A 19816-nucleotide genomic window follows, 5' to 3' on the forward strand; every position below is an offset into this window, starting at 1 on the left:
CACAAGGGAAGGTGGCTTTTTTCATTCGTGGAAGCACTGTGAAGTGCTATCATTCCAGCCATAGTTCCTTTAATTACCTTGCTTCAATGATCATGCCAGCCAGTTCCCCAAGGTAAAACTCATCAGTTTTAAGTGCACTGCAGATTGCTACAGGAAGCAGAGCTCTTTCAACTGTAGCTTTTCCTGCAGCATTTTTAACACTGATTACAAGTGGCCGAATCCTCTGGATCTACCTCAAATGTGTTTTGGCACTTTTCAAAGGTGTTTGGCTTTTCAAATACCCAAAATCTGGCAGGAAGGACGCCTCAGCAGGAAGGTGTACAAGAAGCCATGACTGCTCAGCTGTAGGGGCCGTGCCTGCCCAGCTGCTGGGTCATTTACAGGTCAGTGGAAGACTGGTGCCCCACGTTAATGTAAGATCTTTAATTAGCATCACAGGTTTTACAGTCATGAAGACGGAAGACAAGACCAGCTGATCCACAGTGAGACCGGAAAGTACCTGCCATTCAGTGATTCCACTGAGGCAGGCTGGTGTAGGGAATGAGAGAAGATTAAGGAAGACATCCTGCCCCAGCTGGGACCCCCCCCTGGAACCCCCCTGAGGGAAGGCTGCTACTAAGAACAAAGCTGGAAAGACCCCGCTGAGCCCTGGCCAGGAGTTCCCATTTGGAACTCCTGAGCTCAAGAGGAAGCCTGGGTTAACTCCAACAGGCCTCCCCATTGGGCCTCTAAGAGCCAATGGGTGAGGATGAAAAGGCAACCGATCAGGCCAGCAAACAGCTAGGATGCCTCCTGGACATTAGGAAGGGGTGGGGGGAAGAACGGCTTTAATAAAGGCCCCCCCATCCTCACCCAAGTGCACCTCTCTGCCTGGAGGAAGCCTGCATCCCCTTCTAGGGTGTGAACTTTTCTCTTTTCTCTTGGTTCTCAAGAAATCCTTTTTACTGGCTTAATTAAACCGGCATGTTCTTAAATTCTTGTATGTGACATAGCCAAAGAACCTAGAAGACCCAGTGAGTTCTGACAACAGCCCTTAGTTCAGTTAAAAAAGAAAAGATAAGAAGAAAAAAGAAAATTTAAAAAGAGGAAAATTAGTAGGCACTGACTCAATACTGTTGTTGTTGTTGTTGTTAAATTTTGAACTAATTTCCTTGGTTTTGAAATTGTAACTGAGGGTTAAGAATTAACAAAGAGGGAAGTGGACTTGGCTCGACTGATAGAGTGTCCGCCTACCACATGGGAGGTCCTCGGTTCAAACCCAGGACCTCCTTGACCCATGTGGAGCTGGCCCATGTGCAGTGCTGATGCGCGCAAGGAGTGCCCTGCCATGCAGGGGTGTCCTCCGCATAGGGGAGCCCCACGTGCAAGGAGTGCGCCCCATAGGGAGAGTTGCCCAGCGCGAAAGAAAGTGCAGCCTGCCCAGGAATGGCGCCGCACACATGGAGAGCTGACACAACAAGATGACGCAACAAAAAGAAACACAGATTCCCAGTGCCACTGACAAGAATACAAATGCACACAGAAGAACACACAGTGAATGGACACAGAGAGCAATCAACTGGGTGGTGGGGGGGAAGGGGAGAGAAATAAATAAATAATCTTTAAAAAAAAGAATTAACAAATAATTATGATTACTAAATCATTATATAGGTGCCTTTATATTATAAAATAGCAAAACATTAATACCTGACATTAATATGGCCTGTACATGAATTCAAACTTATCTAGTTCTGTATCCAAGTTTGCCTAGTTTCTGGAAAGCCAATTAAGTGATATAGACTCTATAGGCTTTGCATATTCAGGAAGGATGTAGACTGAATACGTATTCGAACTTACATCCAGAAGGAATGTGGGTGATATGTTAATTCAAGCTTACCTGGTATGTGGGTGGTATGTTATTCCAAGCTTACCTGGTATCCAAACAAACCCCTAACCTCTAAGAAAGTAACAAAGAAAGTCCTTTTTGCACCAAAGTGCCGCTTGACCCTCACTCTGTATAAAAATGACCTAGAAATATTGCTCGGGGCTCGGCCTTGGACACAAGTCCACTGGGCCCGGCTGGCCATTAACAAACTCTCCTCAGAAAAGTCTTACATCCGGGCCTTCAGTACCCCCACCACCAACTTCTCTCGGCTGCCACCACAACATTACAGAAGCTAGCTAGAGTGGTCTCACCCCTCACCCTTGTGTATGCTTACTATTGTGATGGCAATTCTAGACTGAACTCACCCTTGGGGCCATGAGGCCATTGTGCTCCACAGCTTGCGCAACCAATGAAAAGCTTCTCTCTCTGAAACCTTGATGTCTCAGTAATTGGCTTTAAAGAGACTTCTGAGAAAAGAACCTGCTTTCCCTCTGTATAAATTACTGGAACAGATGATTTATCATTCAGTTTCTTGAAGCACAGTCCTGGCTGATATCCATCTGCTCAAGAAGATCTTCAGTAATTGTCATTCACAGCTCAACTCATCAAGTCTAAATTCCTCAGGTTAGCTTTCATAATCAGTAGCTGCTACTTGGTTTAACCTGACTTTGCCCCACTCCCTTCAGTTCCACTCCAATTAACCTTCTCTGAGCACTTGGTAGAGCTTCTCATATTTCTCGTTTCTCTCCCTTGCTCATGCTACTTCATGTACCTGAGATTATGGTTCCACTTTCTTCAAGCTCCAAATCCTTACTGTCTTACAATCTTTCTTTGAAATCTTTTCCAAAACTAGATGTAGTCTTTTACCTTTACAACTCCTGCCTTATTTTATTTGTATCTCTCTGGGGGAACATATTATTCTACCTGGCTTTTTAGTTATTTGTGGACATATATTATCATTTCAACTAGTCTGTCTCTGAGGATAAGGTCTATAGTTTCAAGCATATTTGGATCTCTCAGAGTGGCTAACTCAGTACTATGTCCATGACAGCTGCTTAATGAAAAACTATTGGGTAAATGAATGGAGTGAGTGAATGACAGGTTTTCTGGCTATTTTAAAAATACTTTTTAGTTAAAGCTTCTTTTCCATGTTACTCTTTTTTTTCTGCTTCTTTTTTTTTTTTTTAAAAGATTTATTTATTTATTTAATTTCCCCCCCCTCCCCTGGTTGTCTGTTCTTGGTGTCTATTTGCTGCGTCTTGTTTCTTTGTCCGCTTCTGTTGTTGTCAGCGGCACGGGAAGTGTGGGCGGCGCCATTCCTGGGCAGGCTGCTCTTTCTTTTCAAGCTGGGCGGCTTTTCCTCACGGGCGCACTCCTTGCGCGTGGGGCTCCCCCACGCGGGGGACACCCTTGCGTGGCACAGCACTCCTTGCGCGCATCAGCACTGCGCACGGCCAGCTCCACACGGGTCAAGGAGGCCCGGGGTTTGAACCGCGGACCTCCCATATGGTAGACGGACGCCCTAACCACTGGGCCAAAGTCCGTTTCCCTGCTTCTTTTTAATTTTAATTTTTTCCCTCCCCCTCCCCCTGCCCTGCTGGTTTTGCTGTCTGTCCATTTGCTCTCTTCTCTTCTCATTTTTTCTTCTGTAGGATTCACTGGGATTCAATCCTGGGGACCTCTGATGTGGAGAGAGGTTCCCTGTCACTTGCACTACCTCAGTTCCTGGTTTCTGCTGCGCTTCACCTTGACTCTCCCCTGTCTCTCTTTTTGTTGTGTTATCATCTTGCCATGTGACTCACTTGTCTGGGCACTGGTTACCGTGTGGGCACTGGCTCGCCATGCAGGCACACTTTCTCTTTTTCTTTTTTACCAGAAGGCCCCAGAGATTGAACCCGGGTCCTCCCATATAGTAGGCAGAAGCCCTATCACTTGAGCACCATGTGTTTCCCTTCTTGTTATTCTTGATTCTTTTTGTTTGAGTACACTCATTCTGTACTTCAGAAGTGCTATTAAAACATCTTGTCTTTCCAGAAAAATAAAATTCTCAATAGAATAAGTGACTTGTAAATCATGATTTGACTTAAAAAGCAACTCAGTCTTGTTAGCCCTAAGAATCAATTCTTCATAAGGTTTTTCTTTTCTAGTTCAGAATACTCTAAGCTTAAAAAAAGAGCTATCATGGATATTGTGCTTTGCAACATAGCAGTTGAACTGGTGTGATCCTTTCCCTATAATTGGAGCAAGGCTTTTTTTCCTGATTCTTCGAAATAAGAATTCATACTTGCTGCTATCCCCCAGAAATTTATAATTAATGTACAGTGTCACTTAGAATGGGTCCTGGACCGAGAAGCAGTTCCTCAGCTACATACAACGACATTGACCTCCAGTTGAAAAATGCTTGACAAAAGCAGTTCTGGAGGCCCAAGGGAGGCTGCCTCAAGAAAGGCAGTGTACACAGTTGGGCAGGGGAAAAGAAGAGAGGGATGCTGAGTTGCCATAGTAACACAAGAGGGAAAATGAAATTGCACGGGGTAGTAATTTTTTTCCAATTCCCTTGATTTTTAAAGAACTAACCTAATGAACAACTATGCCCTGGGCAGAATTCTGAAGCCACACAAACTGGCTAGTGCAGACCTCATATTTCATCGCAGTGACAGTAATCTTATTAGTGAGCTGGGGAACTGCACCGCCCTGGCTGGGCAAAATGCTTGCCTGCGTGAGCCTAAGAATAAAAGCTTGCATATGTGAAGGTCAAAAAAGATTTTATTTCAGGCCTGGTTACTCTGAAAAGCATGAAGCAGAACACTGTCATCGTATCTAGGAATACTCATCCCAGAATACAGACTGACTTTGCACAAAGCAAATACTGAAGTGATACAAATTCATGACCTGGGAAATGTTTTTAAGAAGAAACATATTTATCTTGATTTGTGTCCTCTAGATCTCTTTCTTTTCTTCCTCCTAAGCAAATTACTTACTCTAGAGAGAAAAGAAAGTGAAGCAGAAAGAACTCTGTGGATATAAATACTTTTTTCCTTATATTGAGGATGTAAAACAGGGCAGAATATTTAATTAAAAACTGGACAATGAAAGAAAATGAGACAGTGCTCAGGAGAAGAGAGTGATAATGATAGCCAATGATAAAGTAAAGGACATAAAATAATAGTCTGATGGCAAAACTATTCTGGTATCTATATTTTCACCAAAATTCTGATGGTAACCTCATTTTGTATGTATCATATAGTTATGGGTTTGGCCTAAGAGGAAATGAAATAACATTTTTTGAATGTCCATATTCTCTAAGCACCTTATATTTATTATCTTATTTAATCTTCACAGCAAGAGTATAAGAAAGGCATCAGTGGTTCTATTTATAGATGAGGAAGCTGCTCCAAGGGATTTTGTACGTACCCAAGGACACATGGCAAGTAAATGGCTGGAATTAGAATTTATACTCAGGCTTACCTCTGCCTGAAGAAATGGATTTTTTTCTATTAAAAGAATCTGGGAAACGGATGTGGCTTAACCAATTGGGCTCCTGTCTACCATATAGGAGATCCAGGGTTGAATGCCCAGGGCCTCCTGGTGAGGGTGAGCTGGCCCATGCGGGAATGCAGCACCATGCAGGAGTGCTGGCTGACGTGGAGAGCTGGCACAGCAAGATGACGCAACAAAAGACACAGAGGAGAGAAAACAAGAAGACGCAGCAGAACAGGGAGTTGAGGTGGCGCAACAGAGTCATCGCCTCTCTCCCACTCTGGAAGGTCCTAGGATTGGTTCCTGGAGCTGCCTAATGAGAACACAAGCAGACACAGAAGAACACACAGCAAATGGACACAGACTGGGGAATGGGGGTGGGGTGACGGGGAAATAAAATAAATCTTAAAAAAAAAAAGAATTCATTGTCCTTTTAAAAACAAGAATTCATTTCTGGCATTTATTTATAGGAGGAGAATTACCTTTTTAAAACTCCCCCTCTTATTCTCCTCCCATACATGCTATATATTTAAAATTAGTCTAAAATGAGGTAGAAATCTTTTTTTGGTTAGTTTTTTTTGGGGGGGCGGGGAGGTGGGACATGCTGTTTTTCCATTTAAATACCACAGTGTAATATTTAGGGTAAAAAGAGTTGGGGGGATCTGACAAGACATAAAGAAGGATATAGCAAGAACCTTTTATTATTGTCATGTTTTTTTTCACAACTAAAGCTATCAGAATATTAAAGGATTTTTAAATGAAACAACAACAAAAAACAAGAACCAATAATTCTTTTTATTTAGAATTTAACCTGAGAAACATTAACCTGTTTCATAACTGAAAAAGAATAAAATTATAGGACATCCAGATGTCCCCTTGACACCTTCCCAGAATAGTAAAGAATTCAACAAAGGATGGATTAGAAGTACTCAGAAAATCCTTTATCTACCTGCACAAAAATATCTCTTCATTCTTATAAATGATTTGGGTGCTGTTAACTTCATGGAGAAAAATGACATGACCACTGGACCAGTATAAAGTTCAGTAAATTAACTCCTCTTATTAAATGCAGCATTAAGGAACAGATCATATTTCTAAATATTCAGCAAAAATACTCACTGAGCATGGAATATGTATGAGGAATTGTGCTGAGTGTTAGAGATACTCAGACAAATATGTACATTAGTATGTATCAATATAGCAATATGTAGCTGTAGATTGTAGTAATGGGGTTATATGAGGATATGGGCAGTGCACCTTGCTAGGAAGATTGGAAGTTGGGAGGGGGATGGGAAAGCACTGCTCTGTTAATCAAAGTATTATTACTGGCCTTATCTGCAACTCTAGATGATGCTCTAAAGCTCTAAATATAAACACAGCTATATTTATTGGATGGCAAAGAGTAAGTCAAAAGAGAACTCAGAAACTGCTGCAAAGTCATAACCTGGTTCTGATTTAGGGTCTACAGTTAGCCTCTGATTTGGCTGGGAATTGATACAAAGGGAAATGAAAATGACAAGAGCCCATCCATTGTCAAGTATTTCCTTTAACGCGAATACAAACTCTCATGTTAGCAATGAAGATAGCAAGAGTTAAATGGAAAGAAAGAGCAGGCTACCCTAAATAAACATACTTGACAAAGTATTTTAGTTTAAAAAGGAACAAATAAAGCCACCAAGATATTTTTTTAAGAAAACAAATGAATTTCTTGAATCATTTTAAGATGTGGATGCTGCATATAGACAAGATGAAAAAATCTGCCTTAATAAGTATTGATCTCAACACTTTTCCCACCATTATTACAGATACTCTACATACTGACACTTGGCTATGCAACAGTGGCATATGCTCATAAGCCAGTTATTATTAGTCAGCTTTAGGAAGCCTGGAAAACAGCAAAGCTTTCTGGAAATGAGCTCAATAGAAACATGAAGGCTCTGTGGTTCATCAGATCCTAAGTGAAGTCCTCCAGGGAAGATTTGAGCATCATCATCTTGACTTTTATGATAACTAAGAACTCTTAAAGTTACAAATCCTGTGGCCTTCTAGCTGGGAGGAACTTGTGAGATCACTGGGAACAACTCCATTTGTCCTGGGAAGGAAACAAAGACTCAGGAAGGTAACTTTTCCCAAGGTCACAATCTTGCCACTTGCTAGTCACCAAAGACTAGAAATCAGACACTAGGGTAAAATAACATTCATTCTCCCCCTGTTTTTCCAGCTGGTAAGATCTTGCTCAGGTCCTATGTGAATTATCCTTACCAAAATATAAGTTTATTTCCTTGAATTAAAGGTCTCTCAGAGTCAGCTTTTAAATGGACTCCTTTATTAGATAAGCAGCCCATGCAGGGACTAGGGCAAGCCAGTGAGGTTCTTTCCAAAGCTGACCACCGAGGTGGAGTCCAGGGATGGTTTTCTATCTCCAAAGGTAGGAGGACTGATGGGGGTAGGGTCAGATTTGTTGATGCAGCATGGAAGCCACAACAATAGTAAGTACTGGCTGATAGTGACGGGTAGGTAACTCTTAATTTCTCAAGAGCTTTCTTTCCTGGGGCTGTTGGATTGGCAGTTAAAAACTTGTTTTTATGAAAAATTCTACTGCCCTCTGACCTTCTGACATTTTAGCTGGCTCCCTTTCCTTTCACCCACACCCAATCACTACTTAGTCATTTCAGCAAGAGAGAAGGGAAACTTTGATGAGGAGAAAACAAAATAGTTTACATATTTTGGGCACATGCTACACTTTCTTCCATATAAACTGCCAGGAATTTACCCTGTGCACAATTGATACCCACTTCCTCCTTACCCCATACAAGACAACAATTAAAAACCGACAGACTTCTGTTCTCTGGTTTGCCAAGTGTTTCCCTCACACTCACATTCCATTTCACAGAACACTGGAGATGAGAAAATCCCTAGTTAAAACTTCATGGAGAATAAAAAGAAGTCTATATCTTTGCTTAAACAAAGACAACTGATGAATAGCACTGTACCCACAAATTTAATAACTTAGATAAGATGGCCCAGTTCCCTGAAAGGCAGAAACTATCAAAAATGTATACAAAGTGAAATAGGTAAACTGAATAGGCCTGTATCTTTTAAAGAAACTAAATCCATAAATTAATTGCCCTCCAAAACAGAAAGCAGCAGGCAGGCCTGCATGTCTTCACTGGTGAAACCTACTAAATATTTAAAGAAATGATACCAGTTCTCTACAACTCTTCCAGGAAATAAAAGCAGGGGGAACATGCCTAACTCATTCTATAAGGCCAGCATTATCCTAATAATACCCAAACCAAAGACATTACCAAAAGGAAAACTATAGACCAATATCTTTCATGAACACAGATGAAAAAATCTTCAACAAAATATTAGCAAATCTAACACAACACTATATAAGCAATGCATCTCTATCTTTTAATCCTTATAACCTCCACAAATAGCCTACACTTGGCAGAGGAACCCATTTAAAGCAACTCTTCTTGTCTTCTTTATGTACCGAAAAGTCCTTCTTATTGAAATGATGCAAAGTCAGTTCAATAAGATCTCTATTCAATTTATTGTCCCAATCAGACAGTCTTTTAGGGTTCAATCTTCATTTTCCTTCACTTCTGCTCTCTAGAGAGTTTGTTTCTTTTAAGGTACGTACATGGTTTTCAGGTTCAACAGTCATCAACAGAGAAAAGAGGTTCAGATCTCCTGCCGAATATCTCTAGCTGGCTGGAGTCAGGCCAGTGCCGAGTCCACAGTCAGTGCAGAGAAGACAAACTGGACCATCTGCTTCAAGAGGCCTGGGAAGTGATGCCTCATTCACTGCATGCCTCTATTACCAACCATATTGGCTCACGGGAGATATCAATAATCATTTACTAGTTGAGTGAATAAAAGGAATGAATCATGTTGGGAATTGAATCATGTCCCCCACAAAAGGCATGCTCAGGTCCCAACCCCTGGTCCTGCAAGTGTGAACCCATTTGTAAAGAGAACCTTGAAGTGTTTTTAGTTAAGGTGTGCCCAAACTGAATGAGGGTGGGCCTTAATCCAATCTGGCTGAAGTCCTTATAAGCAAAGGAAATTGGACATGGAAAGAGAAGCAATGGGAGAAGCAAGAAGTTGGAAATCAACGGAACCCAGGAGAGAGAGAAGATGCTGCTGCAAGTGTTGCCACATGATGGAAAAGCCAAGGAACCCCAAAGATTGCTGGCCAGCTAGAAGATACTGGCCCTGGAGGAAGCACACCCCTGGCCTCTGAAAACATGAGCCAATGAATTCCCATCATTAAACCAACCTATTGTATGGTATTTATTTTAGCAGTTGGGGGAATAAAACAAATAAATGAAGTAGTAAATCAAAGAGCTACAGGATCCAGGCCAGTTTCAGAAACATGGAAATTGGGATTCTTGGAAAAGAGAAGCACAGGATTGAGGAAGGTACAATTATAAGACAGAGAAAACCTCTAAACCTCTTAACTAGATGGATGCTCATGGTGAGACTACCTCTTTATTAGGCTGGTTCTTGCTCAGACCCTGAAAGAAACACATGAAAAATCCCTTGATTTTTTTTCTCCAATTAATGCTAATTAATCTATCTCTGTGAGATAGATTAAGAATGGCTGGAATTTATTTCTGGCCTAATTTATGCTGGCAAAATTTACAAACTTTATTTTGTTCATTGCAGTAATACTTCATAGTGGTCATTAATTTTTTAAAAATTCAGATAGAGAAATTATATACAGAAAGGTTACACAGTATGCCTAAGCCAATTAACTATGCCCAGAGTTCAGGATTCAAAATGGACTCTAAGTCTCAGTTCCTTCCATTTTCTACAATGCATCATGCTGCATAAGCAATAGGTCAAACACCAACCTAAACAGATTAAAAAAAAAAAAGAACTGACAGTTTTAATACTGACCAAATAGTTTAGCCTGCAGTGTCAAGTAATGATTTCATTCTTGAACATTTAACCAAAGACTCTAGAGTCCATATTTCTGTAATTAAAGCCATGCACTATTTAAACATAAAATCAAGATTTATAGATATGCATGGTCACCCCATTTTAAGGTGAATAAACTTACCAGTCATTTTCCAAGAGACTACAATAATTGAAACAAAATAAAACCAACATTGGGTCTGAGTAAGAGATCCCCAATTTTTTCTTACCCAATCCAGAGGTCTGAGGAAAGGATTACTGCATCTTGAAAATAAGAATGGGCATGTATCGAATTTATACTCTTACCCTCGTTTTGGCATCTATTTTAGCTCCTCGATCAAGCAGTAGTTTCACCATATTGGCATTGCCTCTTTTTGATGCAACATGTAAAGGTGTGATGTCATTCTGTGGAAGGAAAGAAAAAATCAGCATGGTTTTTGTATCCTCAGTTTAATCAAAATGTTGCTTCCTACACCTCCCACAGTATGTCTCAGATCTTTCTCTTCTTCTGGAGAAGAACAGGTCCCTCTGACAGTGATTTTTCTTTAGAAGGAATCTTAACAAAGGCATGAATTTTACAGAAGACACTCTGTGGGGCAGGGTCCAAGTATATTTATTTCATTTGAATGAGCTGATTTAGGGATGAGATGATGATTTTTTGCTCTAAAATCCTGTGTCTTTAAGTCAGGGAATTTTCCTACAATTTTGCTAATGAGTAGTTGACTAACAGGTGGCTGATTAAGTCAGCCCAGACTGAGTTCAAGGAGTGTCACATTACTCAGAGCCGACCAGGAGTTCAGCTTGAGCATCAGGCGGTCAAGGAGATCGGACATTAACATGCATAGTCAGAGGATTTTTCATACCCCTTGGGTTTATGTATGTTCAGGCATTTATCAGCAACCTCACAGAAACTGTGTGTGTGTGTGTGTGTGTGTTTTTTTTTTTAACTACTCTCTAGGAACAGCCATATTGTTAGGACAATCTGAAATTCCATGTTCTCCAGGATTTCAAATGTAGTTTACCATTAGTCTTTCTTTTACACATTTATGGGCCTATGATTGTTTCCAGACTGTCAAGGAATTGTGTCCACATTTTGAAAAAAAAATTACATGTTGATTCTTTATGTTTAAAAAGCAGCAATATGCATTTAAGCTGTACTGTTCACAAAGGGCAAATATATGACAAATGAACATGACGCATAAGGGCTTCAACTTTCATAGTTTGATAACAGATTCAATGTAATAGCTATTAGGTATTGATCAGTTCCTGAATGTCACGCATAGAGCTGAGCACTTTACTTACACCATTTAATTTAATTATCAGACATTATGTAATCCTCACCACACCATAAATAATCTAATCACAATCCCCAGATGCAGAATTACAATTACAGATGTGCAAACAGTTGGCAAAACCAAGATTCAGACTAAAATCTGAAACTCATGCTTTTTGGGGGTTACATTTTATAACGAAAAAATTTCAAGCAAATACAGTTTCAGAGAATAGGAAAATGAACTTCATGTACTAATCACCCTGCTTCGATAATTGTCAAACTTTAGACGATACTTATTTCATCTGACCCCCCTCCCCCCAATGTTTTTCTTGCTGAAATAGTTTAAAGAAAATTTCAGGCATCATATTATTTCACCCGTAAATACAATAATTTAATTGTCTCTAACATAAGAATGTTTTAGAAACATAACCACAATATCAATATGACATCTAACAAAATAAAAATAATTCCTGAATAGCACATAAGACGTCTGTCTATGTTCAAATTTTCCCATTATTTCTGGTTATCTCAGTTGATTTGTTCAAATTAGAAGGCCCACATATACCCTTAGGTTGTAATGTCTCTCAGGCTCTTTTTTTCTTTTTTTAGGTACCAGGGATTGAAACCTAGGGTCTTGAAGCTACATCAGCTTCCCTGAGTAGGTGTTTGCTTTTTTATTTCTTTTTTGCTTGTTGTTTGTTTTTGTTTTTTTGGTAGGCACCAGTAACCAAACCCAGGATCTTTCATGGGGGAGGCGAGCACAACTGCTTGAGCCATATCCGCACCCTCCGTCTTTTAATCTCCCTATTTCCTTTACCCAACTTCTTTGTCCCATGCCCGTTTATTTGTTGAAGGCATTGGATGATTTATTGGGTAGAAATTTCCACTCTTGAGTTTGACTGATCGCCTCGTTACAGGGTGTTCTTTCCCCCTGTATTTTCTGTAAACTTTTCTATTTAGGGGCTTTTAACCAATATATATCCTCCCATCTGAACAACTATTTATCTCATTATTCTGAGATGCTAAAGTATAAATCACTAATTAATTCATTAAATGAAGAAAGACTTGAGTGAAACAAATTTGTTGTAGTCATGCTGGTGGGGATGGACAGGTCTAATATCCATGGGTTGGCACACATTTCCTTCAGAGGAGCAGACAGCAAACACCTTTGGTTTTGCAGGCTGTCTGCTCTCTTTCGCAGCTATTCAAGTCTGCTATTGTAGAGCAAAATCAGCCATAGACAGTATGTAAAGAAATGAGAGTGGTCAGATTCCACTAAAAGTTTTTTATGAAGACACGCGATGGGCTGGATTTGGCCTGTGGACTGTAGTTGCGGACCCCTGCTCTAAATCCACCAGCTTATGGCTGAAGGCTTCAACTGTGTGGCGCAGGTTACAAAAGCGAAGCAAAGCTGTGCCTGTACTTTGGATGTCCTTTTGTTCCTCTTTGATGTAGACCCTTCTTTGGTGTGAGTGAAAGCTGACAGAAGGAAATAAACTTCTTGATAACTTGTCTATTTTTCTTGCTTGATGTAGTTTACTGAGTGCTAAGTGGGTATTGCGCTGATGACCCAAGCAGCATTGTGGACAAATTTTAGACCTACACCAGCAGGTGGAGTGTCTGGTTAGGACTTATTACGGTTAATGCAGATACAAACTTAGCTCAACAGGAGGGCTTACTAAGCATGCGGTGGGAGCTGACACAAAGGCCTCATGACTTCCCAGTGTGAGCCAGGACTTACATGCTAGCCCCTTTCAAAGGTGTGCCCTCACCTGGTTGAGAAGGACTTAATTAACCTTTATCACAAATAGGCTCATTTTAAGTGAGAGGAAAAACCATAATTCTAATTTTCCTCTCTTCCATATTCATGTATTCCCTTGTGGTGGATGTGTAGATATCAAAAGGGTACCTTGGGTTTCTAATTCCCACATTTTTTTCTGAACCTTTCTAACCCTTCCTAGCAAAATACTTAGTATTTCAATAGCATTTAAAAAGTGATGTGGGGAAGCGGTTGTGGCTCAACTGATAGAGGGTCTGCCTACCACATAGGAGGTCCAGGGTTTGATCCCCAGGGCCTCCTGACCCATGTGGTGAGCTGGCCCATGCGCAGTGCTGCCATGCACAAGGACTGCCATGCCACGCAGGGGTGTACCTGCATAGGGGAGCCCCACGTGCAAGGCGTGCACCCCATAAGGTGAGCCGCCTTGCGTGAAAAAAGTGCAGCCTGCCCAGGAGTGGTGCCGCACACATGGAGAGCTGACACAGCATGATGACGCACAAAAAAGAGACGCAGTTTCCCGGTCCCACATGACAAGAATACAAGCAGACACAGAAGAATACACAATGAATGAACACAGAGAACAGACAACAGGGGTGGGGAGAGAAAAAAAAAAGTGTCGTGAAGGACTTACCCATCTCTCATTTCATTTTGCCCTTACAGCAATCCAGTGAGATGGATAAATACCATTAAACCCATTTGCCAGATAAAGATACTGAAGCATAGGACTGGTCAGTGATTTGCAGATTAAGACACAGCAAATCAGAGGCAGAACGAAGATCAGAATCCAGTCCCAGATCCACGGGCTATGGTATTTTCAGGAGAGGATCAGAATTCCTCTGACCAAAGACTTGCTTCTATCTCTGTCAAATGGAACTTCTAAATGAAATATATGCTTTTCCATTCCTGAATCAAATAATGACTGCTCCTATTGAGTAGGAACAAATCAAAATGAAAGAAGTACCTTTGGACCATTCAGTGAGCTATTTATATGTAGACTCCTCAGTCAATCAATAAAAATGTCTTGATGTCCTACTAGGCACAGGGTCCATGCTGCATTTCCACTGCATAAGCAAGTGGGAGAACTATGGAAAACCCAAACATATCATAAGAGGCCAATGGTCTTAGAGAGGAAAAAGCAAACCCTTGTTTGCTGCTGGTAAATGTAAATGTGTATACTTTCTGTCTGCAATTTGGCAGCATATATGAAAAGCTTTCAAATGTGTAATCACAGGGAAGTGGGTGTAGCTCAGTGGTTGAGCACCAGCTTCCCATATATGAGGTCCTGGGTTTAATCTCTGGTACCTCATTTAAAAAAAAGTGCAATCATAGAAAAGAAGCATTTACTTGAAGGTAGCCTGAAAGGGGAACAAAGATGATAATTATAGTGGACTAATAAGAAATTATGCAATATAGAAAACAAAGAAGTGACAGCTTTACATACTGAAAGCAAACAACTGTTAAACAAGAATTCTATACCCAGTGAAAATAACTTTCAAAATGAAGGAGAAAAAAGATCTTTAAAATAAACAAGAGCTGAGAGAATTCATTATCAGCAGACCTATGGTGCAAAAACTATAAAAGGAAGTTCTTCAGGCAGTAGGAATATGATTCCAGACAGAAAATTAGACCTACAAAAAGAAATAGAGCTCTAGAAATGACAAAAATAAAGGTAAATATAAAAGATTATCTAAAGCAAAATCAATAACAATGTATTGTGGGTTTAAAATATATGCAAAAGTAAAATATATGCCAACAAACACACAAAGATGGGAATGAGGAATTAGAAATACATTGTTCTTAAACTAGATGTAAACTGATAGAAAAGTACTTGAAGGTAGACTGTGATTGTGATATATTAATAACATGGGAAATCTTTATTATATATTAGGTAAAAAAGCAACATATAAAAATGAAAAATATGCTGACAATTTTACAAATAAATATATGTGTATATATACATTTTTTAAAGGCTGTAAAGATATTGACCCAAACATTAACAATTTATCTCTACATGGTAGGATTTTGGTGATTATTTTTTGCTTCAAGCTTTTCTAAAAAATTTCTACTGTGTACATTTGTAGAGTGTATAAAGTGAAAATAGGTTTTATCTTTTAAAAATTTTGTCTAAATTGTGGCCCACACCATCATCTCTGTTTCAGTCCCCACAATTTGCATTTTTCACTCTGATAGTCACTGAGAGCTCTTACCTACATTTTAACTTTCCTAATATTTCAACTTTAGAGGGAACTGCTAAGCCTGGAGATATCCTGAAGGTAAATATATATTGCTATTTTTGCCCATTAATGTAGATGATTAAGCATAGCTAGAGTTAAAGATCTATATGTTCTTTTGGAGAAGAAACCTGAATTAAAACTTGAATAAAAGTGAATTCAACCTAGCGTTTTAAATCTGACCTGAATTGAGTGCAAACAGAAGTAGATGTTACTCTATGTATAAATTATTAATAAAATATATTTTCTTTTACAAAGATGTAACATTCAAAATATAATAGAATAATTAGCATTCCAGAAGGTTTAATTTTTTAACTGACAAGGACCTCTGAGTTCATCTGGTCTAACCACCTCATTTTCAGAAATGTAAGAGCCCCAGAGGTAAACTACTTTGCCTGTAGTCACAGAGGGGGGCTTGGCCAAGACCCAGGTTTCCCAATTCCCAGTCTCTGCCCCGTTCATTTTATTATGCTCTTCAGGCTTTTTTAAGATTTATTTATTTACTTTATTTTTCTTTATTTATCCCCCTCTCCCATAGATGGTTCTCTTGTCTGTCTTCTCATTGTTTGTTCACCTTCTCTAGGAGGCACTGGGAACTGAACCTGGGAACCCGCCATGTGGTAGGCAGGCACCCAAATGGTTGAGTCACTTCTGCTCCCCTGGGCTTATTTTTAAAGCCAAATCTTAAATCTTTAAATCTTATTCTCCAACCCAATACCATTACTTAATTTAACTTTCCCAACGAACTACTCGGTGTAATAAACATTAGAAAAATCTTGAAAAATATTCAGGATTTTGATAAAACATAATTAGAGTAAACAGCAGGTTGAATTATCTCAAATTTGGGGCCAATAACCTAATTAATACCTAACAAAACTACATAGATGGTTGCTGTATCCCTAATGTGTAGATTTATGGTTTTGCTACAGTGTGATTTCTAGCCCTTTTTTCTTCTTCAGTTTATTCGTTTTCTTTTATGTTAATCTTGATTTTCAGATAAGGATTTTCATCTATACCTATATTCTTTCAAGGCAACAATCACTGAAGTTAGGAAGCAAATTCTCAATATAGAAGAAGAAAAGGTTTGCTCTTGATCTTTAGAGAAAAAGGAAGGAAATCATCTAGAACAAGCTAAAAGCTCCCAGAATTTGTACAAATCCCCATTCTTTTACGATTTCAGCATGCTCTTCTGTAGTAATATATATTGTTATACTATATTATGTTTTCTATCATTGTATTTTATTTATATTATATAACAATCATTGTTTAGAGTAAGACCCTATAGCTCCAGAAATAAAGACTCATTTTTACAATATTTCCCAAACTATAAAGCAGGCTTAGAAATATTAAGATGATTTTTTATAATGAATTTGGAAGAAAGAAATTCTATCCTGTTTCTGATTTTATTTCAGCCCCATCTCTTAGCATATCATAGTAGAAAGCACATTTATTTCATCAGGAACCAGAAGACCCCATATCCTAACTCTCACTCCTTCATATCAGGAATGTTCCTTATCCTCCGTGGACTTATTTTCTAATCCATACAATGGACCTAACACCTCCATTGCCCCCATCACAGGACTGCTAGGAGGAGAAATGAGACATTCATGATAAAAGGAGAAAGGAAACTCACAATATTCCAATCTCTTGTCTCATTTAATGCACAGAAAAACCCTGGGAGGAAATACTATCAAAATTTTTTGGTCTTTATTTTATATATGGATAAACTAAGTCTCAAAAATATCAAAATGACTCTCCAGGGTCAGAAAGCTACCCTAATTTGACCCCAGAGTTCATGTCCCTTTTACTAGATTAGATCAAGTGGTCCCTACACTTCTAATCCGTACAAACAGAAGACCAGCTCTTACTATGAAAGCATTTTTGGAGTCCCTAACAACAGTGTGCTAAGATTAAGGTAGTAGAGTGGTAGGGTGGTACAGTAGGTAAGAGCTACTAATCTGGAACCACACTGCATAGGTTCAAATCCCAGGTCTGCCCCATACTAGCTGCATAACCTTGGGTAAATTTATTTAATTAGTCCATGTCATAGATTTCTTATCTGTAAAGTTTAATAGTATCTATACATAGAATTATTGTGAAGATTAAAATGAATAAGTGTGAAGTACTAAGAAAGTTACTAGGCATTTAGTAAACACTAGGAAAGTGTTAGCTCTTACTCTTCTTTATATTTATCATAAGGACATTTAAAAATGTATGAAATGACAACATTTCACAGAGATATTATGAAATAGTTTGGGCAGAAAAGACACACAGACCTGAAGTAACTGGTGAACTCTAAGAAGGTGCTAAGGTGAGCAGCGCCTATGAAGGATGCAAGGGGTGTTAGAGAAGTGCCAGCTCAGCACCAGCTAAGTTTGTGAAAACTCTAGAAGGACAATGGCTGGGGTAAGGAGCGGCAGAGCGGGAAGAAGGAGCCTCATGTCTGCTAGAAACACGTGAGTGCTGTTGAGGTCAGGCACCCGGATGAAACCCCTCCTTCTGCGGGGTAATTGTGGAAATCTCTATTTCTTCCCCTTTCGGTGTCTGAAAAACTCAGGGGAGGTAGCAACGAAGTTTGTTTCATGAGATAATCACCAAGTCATTTCTGCAACTCCCCAAAGTGAAATCAGGACCTTTTCCTACTTAGTTCTGATAAATCGATTTTTCATTCTATTTAAATATGTATAGGACAGTTACTACCGATGACCCTCCTGCCTCTCCTTTTCTTTGAAAATATCTGGGGAGTATTATCACTAAGTGAAAGAGAAAGTGAATGACATCACTCAGAATCTTCTAGATAATGAAAGACTAACCAATATAACTAATTTAGTTTTGTTCCCTGATTGTTCTCAATGAATATAAATAATTCGTTATAAAATGTTAATATAATTAATATAAATATTAAGTTGAGAGGGCATCCAATATTGTCTGCTAATTCTTACCATTTATAATAGTTTTTGCCTCTAAGAAAAAAAAGTTAGTGAAAGTGGCAAAACAAGATGTCTGAAGACATTTCAATGTATTAATGACCTGCACTTAAAAACACTTACTTTTTAAGATTTTTAAGTTTTCTCATTCTTTTATCTTATTCGTTAACATAATTCCTGGTATAATTAGAAACAGCAAAATGATTAATAAATAGGTTCACAAAGAAGTGTAGGAAAAATATTTAAGCAAAAATGACCAGCCTTCTAGTTAACCCTACAGGTACTTATCTTTTGAAGTCTTTCAGCAGCTGAGGGGAGAGGTTGTATGTTCTAATCCACCAACCCAGAGCAAATATAACATTCATATAGATTTTAATACAGTGTAGAGAAAATACAGAATTGAATTCATGTTCCCTTTAATTTCCTTGAGCGTAAGAATATTTTTTCTGTAAATTTTTGTCTTCCACTGGAAATCTCCATTTATTTTTGTAATAGCTTTATTGACATAATTTGCACACCATAAAATTCATCGCTTTGAAGTGTACAATTCAGTGGTTTTTAGTATATTACCAGGGTTGTATGATCATCACCAGTATCTAATTGTAGAACATTCTCATCCCACCCCCAAAAGAAGCGCTGTACCCTTTAGTAGTCAGTCTCCATGCACTCCTTCCCAGCCCAAGGCAACCACAAATCTACTTTCCATCTCTATAGATTTGGCTATTCTGGCTATTTTATATATTTGGAATCATACGATATGCGTGGTCTTTTGCGTTTGGCTTCTTTCACTCAGCAGAATGTTTTCTAGTTCCATCCATGTTATAGCATGTATCAGTACTTCATTCCTTTTTTATGGGAATGCCGCATTTTTAAATGACTTAAGTCCACAAAATAGATGCAGACAAATGCTGCTTCCCAAATAAGGTTGTGAGATTTCAAGGCTAGACCCAGGAAATTTTCAAGCAAACACTTAGCCTTCAGAGTCTGACACATGAGTAGGACTTTTCTGGGAAAAAAAAAAAAAAAAAAATTCAGCTTCCCTTCTACCTAATTACTGACCATTAACAAGTTGACCAAAAAAGCACATTTCCCCTTTCCTTCATGAGGCTTCAGTTAAACAAAATAGGTCATTTTAGATAAAATGTTTTCTTTTCACCAGTTTTGCTTACTGCTCCCTTATCCTACACCACATTCTCTCTCTGTGCTCTCAAGATAAGGAGATTAAATCCACTCAGATCTACAGACATTGATGATATTAACTCCCCTGCCACTTCCTCTCCCTCACTCTGCTCCCAGAGACCAGTAAAATCCCATTTGATTTGACACCTGATA

General features: G+C 39.1%; 1 protein-coding gene across 3 annotated transcripts in view; it reads right to left on the bottom strand.

Annotated features, from left to right (window-relative positions):
- The window catches only part of ANK3 (ankyrin 3), a 345711-nt gene that overhangs the window by 178280 nt on the left and 147615 nt on the right, over positions 1 to 19816 (bottom strand). For all 3 annotated transcript variants that reach the window (XM_058298890.2, XM_058298891.2, XM_071215805.1), the window contains one exon: positions 10580 to 10678. In XM_058298890.2, the coding sequence (XP_058154873.1) occupies positions 10580 to 10678 (99 nt within the window). The remainder of the gene's footprint in view (positions 1 to 10579; positions 10679 to 19816) is intronic.

Source organism: Dasypus novemcinctus, chromosome 6, assembly GCF_030445035.2.
Source record: "Dasypus novemcinctus isolate mDasNov1 chromosome 6, mDasNov1.1.hap2, whole genome shotgun sequence".
Lineage (NCBI taxonomy): Eukaryota > Metazoa > Chordata > Mammalia > Cingulata > Dasypodidae > Dasypus > Dasypus novemcinctus.